This window comes from Pseudophryne corroboree, chromosome 1 (genome assembly GCF_028390025.1).
Source record: "Pseudophryne corroboree isolate aPseCor3 chromosome 1, aPseCor3.hap2, whole genome shotgun sequence".
NCBI lineage: Eukaryota > Metazoa > Chordata > Amphibia > Anura > Myobatrachidae > Pseudophryne > Pseudophryne corroboree.
Genome location: NC_086444.1, coordinates 1,024,002,787 through 1,024,020,792, shown reverse-complemented (window position 1 = coordinate 1,024,020,792; position 18,006 = coordinate 1,024,002,787). Strand labels below are relative to the sequence as shown.

Sequence of the window (18,006 nt, the reverse complement as noted above, 5' to 3'; positions counted from 1 at the left end):
ATGTCTCATGCACTTAATTTATGATAGCAGAATGACTAAATCTTAGACATAATAATTTCCGATTACTTGAACATTCTGCATGTAAGTGGTCAATCATCTTACTTTCAAAACACGCTGAGGAGGAAAACAAGATGTTAGTGGCGGAAGTAAAGAACATATAACTATACGAACATACAAGAATAATGCTGATGAATGCCACATTCTAGCAGAAGATAACCAATGGAGTGGTTCAAGCAATTACGCAACTCACCAATTGTGCAATGCTCTCCATTCCAGCCCTGGTTACATTCACACTTTCCGTCTTTGCAGGTACCATGCTCCAAGCAGCGAGGGTGGCAGGCTCTTTGGCTGCAGGAAGGCCCTGTCCATCCTTCCTCACACCGGCACGATCCACCCATGCAGACACCATGGGAGCCACAGTCAACGGCACAAATTTCTATACAGTGTAAAGAATAAGAAATGTTTCAGCACATGGGTCAAATGATTATGACCTAAAAACAGCATTGGTTTCACCTTTGTCATCAAAAAGCTGAACACTAAAAGCAAGTGAATTTAGATCGTCTTTTATACAATCCTGCATGGCTTAGACAGCTTTGTACGCTGCTTTAAAGGTGAGCTAGACACTTTGATGGAAAAAAAAAACATAATTGGCTACAACAAAGCAGTGTTTCAGCAGGCCCAAAGTGAACCAAGAACTTTGAACTTGGCCTATAATTCATATCCCAGCTCTGCGTGCAATTAGTTCAATTGGCCTAATGTGTTACTGCACCTTTCAATTGATTTGTTTTGCAGGTAAGCCTTTAACCCACACTTTAATAAGGATAGTGCCTAGAAGTAATTTATTGCAATAACAGACAGAAAAAGTTAAAGCTCACATAAGCCATGCTTATATAATTACAACTCATGGGTAAACCCTGTCACCAACACAGATGAATGGAAGAAACTTCCACATCGTTATTGTGTAATAATGTGGCATGTACAGATTAACCTTTTACTCAGAGGGAACAGTCTCTAGCCCTGATCACATACAAGTCACTTTAAATAATATATACAGAGAGAACCTGTACAAGTGCTCATTAAGTATGATATATGAGGAGCCGTGCTGTAATAATACTGAGACTTTCTTATCTGCTGGGAAGCTACACTACTTCTGTGATTTCCAGGTAATACCATGTATATAAATAGCAATTTCTGCTATGAGAAGGATGCCGTCATGTCAATCAGACCCCGGTTGTGGCATCCCTAATTAGTGCAACGGTGGAACAGTGAGATTTTTTTTTTTTATTATTATTATTTGGGGGGGGGTTGGTTAACAATACTGTTGCTGTGGCACAAATACCTCATTTATATCTATAAAACAGTCTTTCTACATATTATTTAACATATTATACATATAGTGCAGGAGGGCACTTTACACGCGCAGAGAGAGAAGTCTGCTGAGAAGAAAGATGGTGAGGAGCGCTGCTGGTAAACTCAAATCCGCAAGGTAAGTTGTGCCTCATGCCTGTTATTGACTTATGTTTCCACAACTGTCCCCCCATAAAGTCACCTACCACAAACCGAGAGGTGGGGTGTTCTTGTAGAGGCTGATGGGTAGTACTGGTACTATGTAAAGTGCACAATTTTAGCTGCTCTGGAAGTGGGACTACAAGTTCCAGCATAGATTCATGCACTCCCAGCTCTAAAATAAACTTTGTGCCTGTCACTGTTTTAAATCGAAATATGCTATCTGATCTCACAGGTCCTCGGCACTAGCAGACCTGTCCTAATCCCCCCTCATGCACTGACTTGGGGACGCTTTACAATTGCACTATATTATTATATAGCAATAGCTGTAGAGATGAACACACACACACACACACACCACTGCGAGACCGAAAATGCACCTTGACACGTGTGCAGTGCAATCACTCTCCATGCGCCATAGGCAAACGCAGGGGGGTTTCCAGTTGCCCGGAAACCTCCTTCCTCTTGGCAAGTGGCTCAAATTATGACCTCTTGGCAAGTGGTTCAAATTATGACCAATAGCAATGGTATATAATACGATTATTAGAGCTGCCACCACAACATGTAGTTTAAGGAACAGAACGGAGCCTCTGCACACGCCCAGTGGCAACAGCTTCTTCTGCCGAGTTTGCTGTGTGTGTGGATCTGAGCCCGCAATCAGTGCACTGGATCAGAGAGTAGCTACCAGGAAGAAGAGGCAGGAGCCTTACCATGAGGCGGGAGAATGTGTGCTTAGAAAGAGCAGTACTGGTTCTATTATATTAGTGTATTTATTTATTTATTATGGTATGTTTAACCTTTTCCTAACAACTTATTTATATTATTAAAATGTTTAGTACAGCATATACAATAGACCATCTATAGCAGGGGTCGGGAACCTTTTTTCTACCAAGGGCCATTTGGATATTTATAAAATCCTTTGGGCGCCATACAAAAATTATCAACTTAAAAATTAGCCTGCCCTCAGTAGATATTCCCCCAGTTTTTATGCCCTAGTACATATGCCCCCAGTCAGTAGTTATGCCTCGGTCGATATGCCCCCTGTAGATGTGCCCCCAGTGGTTGCGCCCCCTGGTAGCGCTGCTTACACACACACAAAAGAAAAAAAAACACAATACACACCAGCCCCGCTCCTCCTTCCGGACCGTGCTGCTCTCCGTCTGGACGCCCACTCCTCAGAACTAATGGAGAGATGTCATGACATCTCTCCCACAGCGGACAGCCACACACTGCCTGAGCCAGAAGCAGTAGCTCAGGAGTGAGCTCCTGCCTTCGGCTGCCGCTGAGAGGAAGGAGCCAGGCGCCTGGCATCTCCCTCCTGGGTTAGGGGAGCCGCGGGCCGGGTGAAAAGGATGTGTGGGCTGGACGTTCCCCACCCCTGATCTATAGTGTTAAATATTAATACTGTATTCCATACAGTATCCAATGTATAATAAGACCAATGTTTACACTAATATCCAGGGTCGTTACTAGGTTCTTCTACTGCTCCCCCAGGCTACCGTATTTGCTCCAATGTTCCGCAGACTGGCAAATTGTGGACTGCATTTGAAACCCCCCTCTAGAAATCCTGCGTTTACCACTGTGCGCATTCTGTCAATAAAAATCACTCACTTGCGTGAACATCAGCTGCAGCATGCAATCATAAAAAAAAAAAAAAAAGGTGCAGACTAGATGGGCCAAGTGGTTCTTATCTGCCGACAAATTCTATGTTTCTATGTATGTTTCTATCATGAATTAGGCACATATAGTGCTATAGAGTGTTGAGGAAGGCGGCCCCAAATCGGTGTCTTGCTTAGGTGTCTAAATCCACCTCTAATGGGGGCCCATACAAACTGTTGGATTGGGGCCTGCAATATATTTTGTTCCTCCCCTAGAACTGCTCATTGTAATGTGGCACAATATGAAGTGGAGGCACTATAGTGTAGTATAATATGAACTGGGGGCACTGTAATTTGGCATAATATGAACTAGGGACATAATGTGAATGGGCGCCGCAGGAGTCCCAATAGATAAGTAATGCAACCAGTGACGCGGTCACTTCACTCTGAGCACATCGCAGGGATGAGCTCCTTTCAGAGCCCCTGGCCTTGTGGGCGGTAATTCATTTCTTGTTGCCACTGACAGCTGCTACAAGAAATTTCAATAATTGGGTCTAATTGATCAATATGCCCCAAATTATTATTGCTAATACACAGATGTGCCCTACTAGCCTATGAGCTAGGTATCACAAACATCTTCTGAAGGTGTAGTAGATATTTCTTCTCATACTTCCTAAAGTTCTGGACTGTCCTAAATGAGCCAGTTACAATATCAGTTACAATTAGCAGCCAGTCAACCAACTGGGATTGGTCACTAAGGCACATCTCTGGTGTGCCATGAAGTCTGGCTAAGTGGAATGGGCCAAAGGAATTACGATGGTTACATACCATTCTGCTTGCCAAGCTAACAACCAAGGTTACTGGGAGATCAATTGGAACCCTGTACATGGGGCATGGAGACAACCCGCAGGGAATACTGGGGCCCTCTTTACATGTTGCGTCGCCTGTCAAAGATGGCAGAGTGATGCCATCTAGTGGTGTGGCAGCTGTGGCTCCACCTCATCTGCAGCCCATGACCCCAGACAGGCCCAGTTATTTTGTAGTAGATCTCCCCCTCTCAGAGTCCCTGGCAACAAGTAGAAATTGCAGTAACCCAATAATATGTCCCTTGATTTTCTTGAATTATATCAGCCAAAAGCTATGGAGTGTTGCACATTTGCACTCTATCAGTAAATTACTCCACATCTAAGTGACAACGGGGCATATTTATCTATCTCTTGTTTTCTATTTAATTAAAACATGCATCTTCACAGGCAATAGGGTGTACAACTTGTGAAGGGGGTCACTGCGAAGACTGCCCAGATTTTGCTGTTGGCAGCTTTCCCTGTACTGCCACAATGCTTGTCCCATTATACAGAAATAGCAGAATAGCAATAACGAAGGAAAATTACAAGCAAACGCTTTATTATTTAAATAAAGGAATTAAGAAATGGAGAGTACTGTTAAAAAATATTTAACCTTGAAAGCATTTTATTTTTTGCTGATATATATATATATATATATATATATATATATATATGCATATATTTGCTGCACAATTTAAGAAACTGTTAATAAATAAATAATTGATATGTATATACTATAGTATATATATACACACACACACACAAACACTGTCAAGTCACATTATTAATACCACCTCCTACATTTGACGTCAGCAGTGCGTAGCCCATGAAATACACCATGTGTCATGCGCTGGCTTGGTGGGTATATAAGGTGTTTACAGGCCGTCTGCACACATTTTACTCGTTGCTGTCATGGGTAAAAGGGGTGATTTATCCGAGTTGCAAAAAGGGTTGATTATGGACTCTGAATCAGCGCAGTTTGTGAAGTGTTCGCATGCTGCTGTGGTGAAGGTGTATCGTGACTGGACAAATGGCACCATTGCCAGTAACTGACATAAAAACTGCGGAGCACCACATTGATATGAGAAGTGAATATCGGCTACGAAGGTGCGTGAGGGCTGACGGACACGCTGCAGTGGAGAAGCTCACCATCAAAATGGACCCGGGGATTCTGGCTATTAGCTGGTGGTCATAATAAGTGACTCAACCGTGTATATATCCATATATATATATCTATATATATATATATATATATATATAAATGAATACTGAGGTCTTGGTTTCCCATTTCTCTGTGCATGTTCGTACCTGCTAGTTGGGTCACCTTATGTGCATACCCCCTCACACTGGCCTGGTGAAAAGTTGACCTCTACTGGGAGCAGTATCAACAGTCAGCCGGTTAACGCTAAGCTGTCTCTGTGAAACCTTAATGATAAATTGCATTGATAATTTAAATAGATCCCATCTGGCTAACAATGCATCCACTTTTTATGGTATCTGAGAATCTAACTGCATCTAGCTTGTTCTTGAAGTACAGTTCACTAAAAAGCATATATAAATAATAACTGGCTTTGTTGCACATGAAAACGGTTCCTTTAATCTCAGGGTATGGCTGTTACCCTGATATGGGTATGTCACTGTCCTGAGGATAAAAAGTTCATGGAGATTTATCAGCAAAGACCTTAAATATATTTTATTAAAATGTACACATAACTGTTAGGACTTTTTGTGCAGACACCTCCTCATTATGTAAAAGAGTATCGTTTATTTTTCAATCTATTGCAATTGTTTCTTTTTGAACAGTCTCTTGCTGGCTTCTTCAGTGCTCTAAAGTATAATATTTAGTTTTTATAAATCTCTTTATTATGTAACTCATGATTGTACAATACAGTGAATAGCGAGTATCATTGAACAGAGGTACAAAATACTGTTCCTCATAGTACTATAAAAGCAACAAATTGGTAAAAATGGCCTATAAAGTGTATGGAAAGTGTAGGGTATTAGTAGAGTGGCACCAGATCTTGCGCTAAGGTGTTGCGCGTGTACGATATTTTCGCACTGTCATGACTACTGTACTACATGTAACATAGCCCTTTCAATTGCACAAAATTTGCACAAATAGTTAAATTAAAGTAGCATAATATTAGCCAAAAAAGTAGCATAATATTAGGAGAATATTTTCTCTTGATCTATGGCTCCTATTTCTCCCCCAAACCTTCTCACAATGAAGGTGAGTAACCCCTTGTCATAGTAAAGCAAATCTGGGGATTCCACTAAGCCATACTAAGAACAGGGAACAGGGAATCTGTTTACTCAGGACAACAATGTGATTACAGTCGTTAGAAAGGGTTCGGTATGTGATCCCGGCTGTTGGGATGCCAGCGGTCACATGACCAACACTGGTGTGGCCAGAACGTGTGATGTAGGCAAAGTTCAGGAAGCATGTGCTCACACTGGGCTATGCAAACCTGTACATATAGGGCAAGTGCACACTGATGATGAGGACTTGAAGCAAACCAGGTACACATGCAGAGGCAGTCCCAACTCCAGAGGTGTATAACTATGCATATGGGTGAAAGTGGTTTGTGAAAGTGGTTTAAATGCTCCATTAATAGTATCTTACCTACGGAGCAACCAGACAGACCGATGCTGACTGTGTCAATTGGCTCAGCTCTGACTGGCACCAATGTTATCCAGAAAAATAATCAAATGTTATTACTAAACCTACCTATAAGGACTGGGTGCAGCCATACTGGTGATAAATTCCTGCTTTCAACTCACACGTTCACCTTTACGTAAATTGCTTATTTTACATACCAATACTAAGGCAACAAGATAAAATAGAGATGGACTGACCATTGCACCATCATACTTCATTTCCAGTATAATCCATCCAGCCACACATTTCTGTCAGTGTCCCTTCACCTTTATGTTTATACTATGCAGGACTGTATTTGTTATCATACAGTACTATAAAGGCAGCAGACTATAAAGGGGCGGACGAGATGGGCCAAGTGGTTCCTATCTGCCGTAATATTCTATTGCCCTTATTTATCAATGAGTGATACATTTCACTGTGAGTGATAAATTGCACCAGCCAATCAGCTCCTATCTTCCATGTCACAGGCTGGGTTTGAAAAATGACAGGAGCGGATTGGCTGGTGCAATTTATCACTCCCAGTGAAATTTATCACTCATTGATAAATAAGGGCACATGTTTCTACTGTATATGTTGCACTGCATACATTATACAGAGTATATGCATTGGGGCCAATACAAGTGACAGACGGATATGAGACTTTATATAAGACCAGGGCCCATTCAGCAGAACTGGTGGTCCGATGAGTTGCTTTTAACCCTTATGATAGTACATATTTACCAAATACCCGCTACTGTGAGAAAATCTATCCAAAGTTTCCACTAATACATACTTAGAAAGAATTCCTTTCCATATTTAATATTTAAAATATACTCCTGATTTGTTTTGATTACACCGTTTTGATTCCTAATGCATTGTACAATAATTGTATCTCTTGCCTGTCTGATGTACCCATAGCGGTACAAGTCATTACTGTAGGTGTACTGTAGGGCTAAAGCACAGATTCTTACAAGTGAAAAATGAAATGAACGGGAGAATTTATTTAGAAGGTTAGGAAGCTATCTTTAACACAGCACTAATGACTTCCTGTCATGTAAATTCAGTTTACTTTCGAGCAAGGAAGATTCTTAGCCACCCACGTGTGTTGCCAAATGGAAATGTGGGCCCAAATGCAATAGAATGCCAGTCCTGAGGTTTTGCCAATTGAGCACTAAGATTTAAAGGGGCAATTATTTTTAACTGCCAAACCAGAGTGGTTGTGTGTTGTAGAAAAAAAAATGCTTCTTTAAATCTTTGTGCTAAATTGACAAAGGCATAGTGCTTTGCAAATCACACATTTTATTGCATTTGGACCAGAGTGTGTGTATCCAGCTTTGGAATCGCGGCAGGTACAACAGCACAGGAATATTGTATGAGCTCTGTCTGAATTTCTGCAAATAACGTTACCCTATAGGACCAGCTATGATGACAGATTAGGATGATATATATGATGTATGATTGACAGTTGGATTTTACAGAGAGGCTCTAATGGAAAGAGTAGAGAAGCCACATACAGTATGATGTCATGCACTTACAGTATGTGGCGCAGCATTATATAGGAGGAGACCTGATATAAGCAGCTTTACTCAACCTATTGCCCATTTTCTCTGATGTATACGGCATGATCAGCTGAAAACAAATAGATCTATTCATCAAAAACAAATGAAAAAGCCATTTCTTTTCTAGCGCTAAATTTACTTTCACTAAAACCGATTACAATTTGGCTGGAATGGCAAGATAAAACGCGGCAGCATATTCCTGTATGAAATCAACCTTCGACTTCTCTGTTTTCTTTTAAAATCATTTCTATCTACAGTAGGTTCAGTTTCTTATTAAGAGACCCGCGATGGTTTGATTAACTTCAAAGCTCCAGAATATCAACTTGACGGTGGGAGAGAAAGGGGCTTTATTTCACTAGTACCTTTTTTGTTCCATCTAATCAATTTTTCATTAGGGTGAAGGTGTTTATCAGCTTTTAGCACACAAGCTTTGAACAGGATGCGTCAATCTTTGTAATGAATTTATTAATTAGAGCTAATTTAATTCAAGTGGAATTGAAGGTCTAATTAATGGAATGACTGCTTATGAAGATAGAAGAAAGCTGTGCTGATCTTCAACCTAAACACTGTGAGGGGAAGATTTTCTTCCCTTCAGCAATAGAACAAACCAGTCTCTAGGTTTATATTTATTGCATCATGATTACAGATGTCTGAAGGTCACCTCCTGGTTTTAAGACTATGTGATCCTCAAAGGTTACACTTAAAAAAGGAAATGTAATCTGTTTTAGGGTAGCATTAGTGGTCTTAATAAATAAGTGATAAAACATCAGTCTGACACAGTGACGTAGCTGCACCATACATGTACGGTCACCGACAGCTCAAACAAGGATAAGTTTGCATTTCTCAATATATGACAACTATTATTGTTTTTAACCATTTAGGCGCCGACGCAGAATTGAACGCAAGTTGGACGTAACAGCTTCTGCATTGTGTGCACAGAGCAAAATATGTATATTCAGTTGTACTGTACGTATCTTTTTTCTGCTGCCAGACTGCCTCTATCCACACACATCAGGGTAAATTTACTAAGATGGGAGTTCTATTTTTACTGCTCATTTATCTAGCACCTTTTAGAATATAATACCTGGAATCTGATTGGTTGCTATGGGCAACATCCCATTTAAATAGAACTCCCATTTCAGTAAATTTACCCAATCGATACAAATTATCCTCAGTCACACCAGCACTATTCTCAGTGCATAAAGATATAATATGTGTGAAAACGCATAGGTACATGGCCCGCAGTACTGTCAATACACCCTCACTAAACAATGCCCGATAATACCCAGTTACTGCCTAGTTACATGCCTTGTCTGTAGAGATGCAATAGAACTGTGTAAGGCCTAGCAGCACCCAGGGACAGACTGGCGCTCTAAAATAGTCCTGGCTTTCCAGTAGCCACGCGGGCTGATAACAAAGGGGCATGGTCACAGCTCATAGGAGCGTGGCTCTCTGTATGCCGGGCGGCCAAGCAGAGTGGCGGGAGGTGGAGCTGCTTGGCCAGCCCCTGGCTCTCTGTGTGCTGTGTGGCTGAGCAAAGCTGCTTGGCAAGGCTTTTAGGCCGGACCGGCCCCCTCAGGCCATTGGCTCTTCTGGCATTTGCCAGAAGTGACAGATGGCCAGTCCTGGCTGACATTGAGCTCTGAATTGGACCCTTAACATTAAATATCATAAAATGAATTTTCCATATCAAACTATTTTTAACTTCAACCCTTACTCTGGCAGCTAAACGTAATCCATCCTCAGCAGTTCAGCAGCTTGTCAGTATTTACAGCGATCTTGGACCGGGTACGGGTCGTTGGATAGACACAACTTAGGTCGACAGTCATTAGGTCGACCATGGAAGGTCGACATGCATTAGGTCGACAGGAACAATAGGTCAACATGGTCATTATGTCGACAGGTCAAAAGGTCGACATGAGGTTTGTGACTGTTTTTGGTGTTGTTTTCTTCGTAAAGTGATGGGGAACCCAAATTAGTGCACCGTGTCCCCTCGCATGGCGAGCGAACTTTGGGCAAGCTGCCTTGCTCCGCTACCGCTTCGCTCGGCACAGATTACCGTTCCAATCGTAGTCCACGTGGATCGTAAAGTATGAAAAAAATTTAAAAAAATTTAAAAGAAAAAAAAGTGAAAAACTCATGTCGACCTTTTGATCTCTCGACCTAGTACATGTCGACCTAACGGCCATGTTGACCTAATGCATGTCAACCTAATGGCATTGTTGACCTTCAGTGGTCGACCTAATGAGTGTTGACCTAAGTTGTGTCGACCTACCGACCGTAACCCCTTGGACCTCTGAAGGTCAACCTCTCAGTCAGTATTACAAGTAACAAAAAGTCAATAATGGCTCACAAGAGAGATGTACAGTACAGTAGATCCTTATTGTAAGAGCAGTAGCCATGCAATCAAGGGCCGCTAATGCTTTCTAGCTGTATGTAGGCTACAATGGCACTCAATGACAGACTGGGGGTGATTAGCTGCCCCAGCATTGTCAGTGTATGCGAAAAGTGGCGTGGACACACCTTACTGGGTCATGTCGCCAGTCAAGGGGGTGTAGCCTCATGGCACAGCCTGTCTCGCTGCACGCCGACCGAGCAGCTTCACTGCTTTCAAGTGGCCGGTCCCAAATGACCAGTTCGGCTCTAATGGCATTCAAAGATTACAGAGACTGCCCATCAGAGGCCCTTAGTAATGGTAATAAAAGGTGGGGATTTCCTCAGGAGCAGAAGTGGAGTTTTTAAACAAAGAAAAGTGTCATTTTGGATGTACTGTATACAGGTACAGAATTTTTTATCTCCAAACTGACATCATGACATTTGCAAAATGCAACAAATAATAAAAACAAATTCCGTCATGTACACAAAGATGATCCCAAAGTGTTTCTTCTTGTAGTTATTATGAAGAGCTCTGCTGCTCAATTAAGGATTCACTTAGAATGAGGAGCAAACCCAGATAACAGGAGCAAATTTTCACCAATACAAACTACTGTATGCTACGATGGAAGACGTTCCCTTTCCATGTAACACAAAAATATTGGGCAGCTTTATTTTTACACTGCAATTTAGAGTGGAACTCTAACGCACCACAAGCCAATTCTAAACCTGTCCTCAGATATTAAATTACCCACCTGCAGTGCAGCATTGGTTTGCTAAGGTGGTGACTTTCACCATTACACCATTATAATCAGAAGGGGAAAACATAATGTAATTGTTTTCTACACAGGTTGGATAGTAACGCCTTACAAGAGAAGATGTTCTTCCACTGTTAAATTAAATGTTACTAATCTGTATCCTTGACTGGTAGGTTTACAGAAGATTAAAAGGATTAGTCAAGTTTATTAGCAAACCCAAAAAGTTGTCAGTTGGGCAAAATCATGTTGCACTGCAGGGGGGCAGATGTAACATGTGCAGAGATTTAGATTTAAGTGTGTTACATTGTTTGTGTAGGGTAAATACTGTCTGCTTTTCTTTTTTTTTACACTGAAATTTAGATTTCAGTTTGAATACACCCCACCCAAATCTAACTCTCTCTGCACATGTTACATCTGCCCCACCAGCAGTGCAACATGATTTTGCCCGATTGCTAACTTTTTTAGTTTGCTAACAACTCTGAATAACCCTCTAAATAAGGTTCTTATGTATTCACATATCGTGAATAATAAAGTCATTGATATCCATATACGTATGTCACACAGTTAGCTATTCCACTATATAACATGTACAATTTCCAGCATGCAACATGGGACATGTAAATGGCAGAAAGATTTCCATAAAGCACCATACTGATAGTTATTAAACTCTCCCTTCATGGTGAATTACAAGCCAGAATGAAGTTTCTGTATTATATATAAATATGTATACAGTCTGAATAATGAGTATGAATACGTGATACTTCCCTGAGTTGCAGTTATCAGTTATTTCAGCTGGAATTTATAAGACAAGCCTGTCAGCTGAGTGAATTAAATGTTACAATAACTTGGGCTGTATGCATAATATATTAATGAACCGGTTATTAAATTATCCACCAAATTTCCTTGTTCCCCAAGTGAGTGATGATGGTGGAAGAGAAGAAAGAACAGAGATTTGCTGGACTGGAGATAATATCACAAGCTAAGGGTGCTGTCACCAGCTGGCACTGACTTGGCTGATAGTAGGAATATACTAGGGACATTTATATGGAGGTGGCGAGATACCTACAGGCTGCGGCCCCTGGTTTCCTGCTAAGCAGCTGCTGACAAAGAAAAGACCAGGGAATCAGGGACAGAGACAAAACCGGTCAGTGCAGTATCAAATGATGAAAAGTTGTCAAATGTCATGGTTTTGGGCATGCAGGGATATTAGAGACATGGCAGGAATCTCACATGTGGCAGATGCAGAGAAATGCAGTGAATGTTCTAAGCTCTGTGAGAGATATTACATTTGTTTCAGACAACTGTCAGGAGTGCCCCTTGTAACATCATTGCACCACTAATCTTGTAAAAACTAAACAGATTTTTTCTGCAAGAAGATTGCTGGAAGAATAAATGAATGCGTAGCGTAAAGAAAGAAAGATGGGATGGCACATTGCACCCATTCTAAGCTGGCTGACATGTTGTGTGCAGTCATGTGACATTACGGAGAGAGAGAACTGCCCATTGCATTACCACATATGTATGTTTACTCTAATTACACCAATTATAATTAACTGACCAATGTTGTAGTAACTATTGTGCCGGTATTTTTGTTGCGATTCAAAGAAAACAAAAGTTGGGGCAGCACGGACGGTGTAATGGTTAGCATTACTGCCTCACAGCACTGAGATCATGAGTTCGATTCCTACCATGGCCCTAACTGTGTGGAGTTTGTATATTCTCCCCGTGCTTGCATGGGTTTCCTCCGGGTACTCCGGTTTCCTCCCACAATCCAAAATAATACAGGTAGGTTAACTGGCTCCCAACAAAATAAACCCTAGTGTGAATGTATGTACATGTGATAGGGAATATAGATTGTAAGCTCCACTGGGGCACTGAATGGCCAAATATTCTCTGTAAAGCGCCGTGGAATATGTGTGCGCTATATAAATAACTGGTAATAAATAATAAAAATTCTGCTTTTATACTGTGGCTTGCTATGTACTAATCTTAAAATAAGCACTATCTGTTAGTTCTTACCAGTTGAGCAATCAGGTCCAGTCCAGTTGGGATCACAAGTACAGCTTCCAGATTCTTGAATGTATGTGCCGTGGCCGGAACACTGGTCTGGACACATAGATTTCAGGATTTCACAGTTACTACCTCCCCATCCTTGGTTGCAGTGGCATTCTCCGTGAATACAAACCCCATGATAGGAACACATTGTATCCAGGCAATCAGCTATGAAAAGAGGATGTATACAGAATAAATATAGTGTACATACACTTCTACATTATGCACACAAGTAAATAAGGCTTTTACACTAAGATCTTATTGTGTCTATTATATCAATTCAGTGAACATTTTGTTCTTGACTGTCATAGCTGTGACACAGAACAACTGTTTTTACTGTGATAGTAAAAGCCTGTCCTGTGTGACCAGCACAGAGAGTGGGATGCAGATGCGTTCTCTCACGGTGTCCAAGGCTTAATGTGACCATTCTAACAGACAATTATGCCGTTCTAATGTATCAGCTGAATACTCACATTTTCCTGGACTGCCATTAATGTGCTCTGGATGATGAGACTTAATTCAGCAATTTGACTCAATAAAACGTTACACTTGTAGGGTCAATGGTCTGAAAATTTAATTCCAGGGACTTAATTGCATTGCTTTGCACATGCAAATCAATAAAAACAATTTGATCAAGGAAAGAAAATGGTGGCTTCCTTTCTTAGAAGCCAAGACAAAATGGTCTATGCTCTACATAACAGCATCACAGAGCTCCTAATTACATCTGGTAATGCCGAAAGCCATGTATCAGGTTTCAGTGTAATTTAGGTTCTGGACGACTGCGAAGTGCGTTTGGAATGAATTACTTCTCTTTGCAGATCATTACTGGCACATTTTATGAATGCTTGGATGAGACTATACTGAAAGCATTTATATCTTCTATAACAAAAAGGTATTAAAAACACCATGAAACATTATCAGTGTTTTTTTATTACTACTCAATGGTACCCGGTACCAGCATATTTACTAAGTTCTTCTACCGCTACGGCAAGCCGGAGGTGAGTTCTGGTGAGAGACTGTACCCTTTTCCTAGGATTAAGGAACTGATTATATTCATCATTATTTATAATACCCAGAACAAGATGCAGACATAAGACAGAATAGAGAGTGAGCTACTCGTGAAACATTCCAATATATGCTACTTTTCCCTACACACAATCCTATTTACCTTCCTCACAGTTTTCTCCTTTATAACCGGAGTTACACGCACAGGATCCCATGATACAAATTCCATGTCCACCACAAAGAGAATCGACACATTGCGTACTGGGCACATCACACTCCGTTCCTTTCCAGCCACTGTAACAGAGACAGCGTCCCTTGGCGTACTGACCATTCCCAGTACACAATATAGGACAGGCTGCTGTGAAATATAACATGACAAGAGAAGAATTGAAACAGTTTTCCTTTTTTTTTACACATGCAGCAGAAAACATTATAAGACGAAAACACCACAGGATAAAGCAAATAAATAATGACATCTCCGGCACTTGTTGTTCAAATACTGATGGTTAGTGTTCCAGCGCCTTACTTGTATTTACTTAACAAAAGAAAACCAATTTGTGTACCTCTTGAACAATCGGGGCCTAGAAACCCAGGAAAACAATGGCAGGTTCCTGAAACACATTCTCCGTTTCCATGACAATTTCTGGGACATTCCACAACGGACTCTGCAAAAATAACAGATGTGTTAAAACTATTTATACGAGTATTGAAATGGGAGACCTGCTGGGTTGCTGCAATCCATATGTTTTCCTCTTATACCCCTTCTCTTGCTTTTCCTTTCATAACTGTTAGGCCTTTTCATCGGGCCAGGCAATGGCGGACTTGCTTAGTAATTCAAGGAAAGCAAATATTGACTTATTTCCTATAATTGCTGCCTGCGCTGGATAGGATTAGAAGTTCCAATTTGCTATGACAAGAATGACCGGAACGCAGAATATTTTTAATGCAGGTTGACTAATTTAAAATGACATTCTTGCCCACTGCCTTTGCAGATAGTTCTACCATAATTAGATGAGACATTAATGGACGTCAGTCATTTTGTTCAGCGGGCCGGGCAGTGAACCTGGACCTCACTCTCGGTATAAAACAGCAAAGAGGTGAGCTGAAAAAATAAATTTTAGGTATTATTGTACAGTGTCTCACCTTTCCTTTGGTGTCAGTCAGGATAATTTAACACACAAAGCCATATAATTACTATTTTTCATACTGCATAGACTGAGAAAATTCACTTTCATATTCATTAACATGTGGACTGTTCCTACCAGCAGCATCACTGTATCATACATGCCGACATTCTGCTTGCCTCCTCTGGGAGGAGGTAGCCATGTCGGCTCAGCAGGGGGCGTGGCGTGGTAAAGGGAGGCGTAACTGGGAGGAGCAGGGGGCATGGCCATGAGCTTGCATCATTGTGGCCCGACCCTGCTACATTATACCGAGATTTGCGGCATAGTGGGGTAGGGGGCTGGGTCACGATTAAGTGAATCACGTCACAGTGACCCCCGCTTTGGGGAATACTTGAGTGTTTCCCCAGGGGGTGCAGGGGCTCGACTGCCTGCCGGGAGACTTGCCAAATCTTCCGGGTGGCCGGGAGCCTCCTGCCCATTCTGGGAGAGTAGGTAAGTATGCACTGTATGCTATTGCATACCTTTGTTACATACTTTCAATATTTTAAAAATAGGTCAAATATATGGAAAATTATTAAAGCTCTAGTCTTCCACGCTGAAGGATGTAGGAGAGAATCAAATAACCCCTTGTATTGAAATTCTGCATCTAACTTGCATATTTAATGCAGCAATGCACATTCTATTCTAAGCGTTCAAGGAATCACTACTCATAAAGTCAAGGAGCTCCAGTAAGTCCTCTTCACTGGCAGCTAATCAAAGCGAGACGGGAAGCCCGCTTGTGATTGGCTGAGTGGATCAAAAGAAAAAGATCTCTTTTAAATTTCCCTCTCACCATTAAATTGGGTGACCTATTATTTAAAAAAAAAAAGTGCTTAAAAAAAAAATACCATCTGATTAACGGAATCAAGAATTCAATTGGCTTTTAAACTGCAAAAAATGTCTCTGAGTCACACTGAGACAAGAGGAAAAAGTAGACAGATTTTTTTATTTGTTTTATTAATATTGCAATTTGGATGAAAGAGTGTCCTGTGGACTGCTTTTCTAGAAAAATGTATTTACAAATGTGTGTTTATTTACTTGTTTATGCTATATTTGCCATAGGGACCCCTTATCGTTATGTAAGTTACCCCTCCACAAGTCACTATAATTCACATTACAACTGAATCCACCGCTCAGGGGTCCTGGGAAGAGCAATGGACAAGAGGATTATACACACTGAAAATTCCACCGAAACGCATGGGCCATTAAAAAAAATGGAAAAGCTGCATTATACTTATTTCTGGACATGTGCGCAAACCCAGCAAAAGCATATCAACAGTATTGCACATGTGAAATGTATATCAAATATATGGAGTTTTGCACTTGTGTTTTTGATGCAGATGCACACCAGTGAGTAGCCGGCCTCATAGTGGATCAGTGTAGGTTTTTATTCTTTAAATACTTTCTATACCCATAACACACCACAGGAAAAAAAATAAGTAAATGAAAATGATAGCGATTAGCACAAGCACTACATTTCACTAACTTGTTCACTGACAGTCAAGAGTAGCTGGCTCACTTACCTATTACTATTGTGTTAAAGGACACCAGTTCAGGATTTTTGCCGTCATTATAAAATGCTATGTGCCAGATTCCGGAGTTCAGATACTGGATGAAGCCAGCTTCGTATAAACTGACAGACCTCGGAAGCCGAGCAGCCTTCTCAGACTCCAGCAGGTTGCGTTTCTCTCTTGAAATTAATCTGCTTCCTTCCAGAAGTTCCACAAAATCGTACTGTTAATAAACAATAACAGTTTTTTTTTATTTCAGAAATTGAGGTATCCAAATAACACTTTTTACAATGAATTGGAGACTTAATTATCGGCCCCCCATTTGTGCAAATGACCTGAGAATTTGTCTACAGTCCAATTGAAAAAACTAAGTCAATTAAAGGGAATGGTATTTGCTTTTTGAGATAAACTGAAATATCATCAGTTGAAAGCAACAGAATAGTTTAACCTTTGGCTAAATTACCACTAAAAAATGTTAGAACAATTGTTTGACTCTACAAAACTATAACCTTTGAATTGATTATCCCTCAGACACTGGAACGTCCTTGTCAGAAAAGAACGATTGCTTTTACAAAAAGGAACTTTTCCATATAGTGAGCCTTCAAAGCTCAGAGGCTTATTTTTGAAGGAACAGAAAATAAAAAAAAAGAGTGTGGAATATGTATTTGACAAGGGCACTTGGCTCAAGTCTACGTCTGGTAATGTTTCTTGCACATTTTAATATGCGACTGTCTGAATATGTGTTATGTGGCCTGTCCCTCACCTTTGTCTTTCTCCACTGGCTCAATAGAGAAGGGAAGTCACGCATTGAAGCTTTTCCAAGAGAATTTTACATTCAATGCACATTTATCTTTTGCAAACAAAAACATAATATGAAGACTACACTGTTAATCAGCTGAGGTGGCTTCAGACTCATCCCCCCCGCTGGATCTATTTGCTTTGCGAACATTAACTATCATTTGTAATTTTCTCCACTGCGAGAGGCTGCATGAAAGGTA

At 40.8% G+C, this 18,006-nt stretch overlaps 1 protein-coding gene across 15 annotated transcripts in view; it reads right to left on the bottom strand.

Annotated features, from left to right (window-relative positions):
- Nucleotides 1–18,006, bottom strand: part of TENM3 (teneurin transmembrane protein 3) — a 1,613,133-nt gene that overhangs the window by 230,624 nt on the left and 1,364,503 nt on the right. For all 15 annotated transcript variants that reach the window (XM_063920671.1, XM_063920672.1, XM_063920674.1 and 12 more), the window contains 5 exons: nt 17,021–17,231; nt 14,898–14,999; nt 14,498–14,692; nt 13,297–13,497; nt 251–436 (listed from right to left, as the gene is read on the bottom strand). In XM_063920671.1, coding sequence (XP_063776741.1) covers nt 251–436; nt 13,297–13,497; nt 14,498–14,692; nt 14,898–14,999; nt 17,021–17,231 — 895 coding nt within the window. The remainder of the gene's footprint in view (nt 1–250; nt 437–13,296; nt 13,498–14,497; nt 14,693–14,897; nt 15,000–17,020; nt 17,232–18,006) is intronic.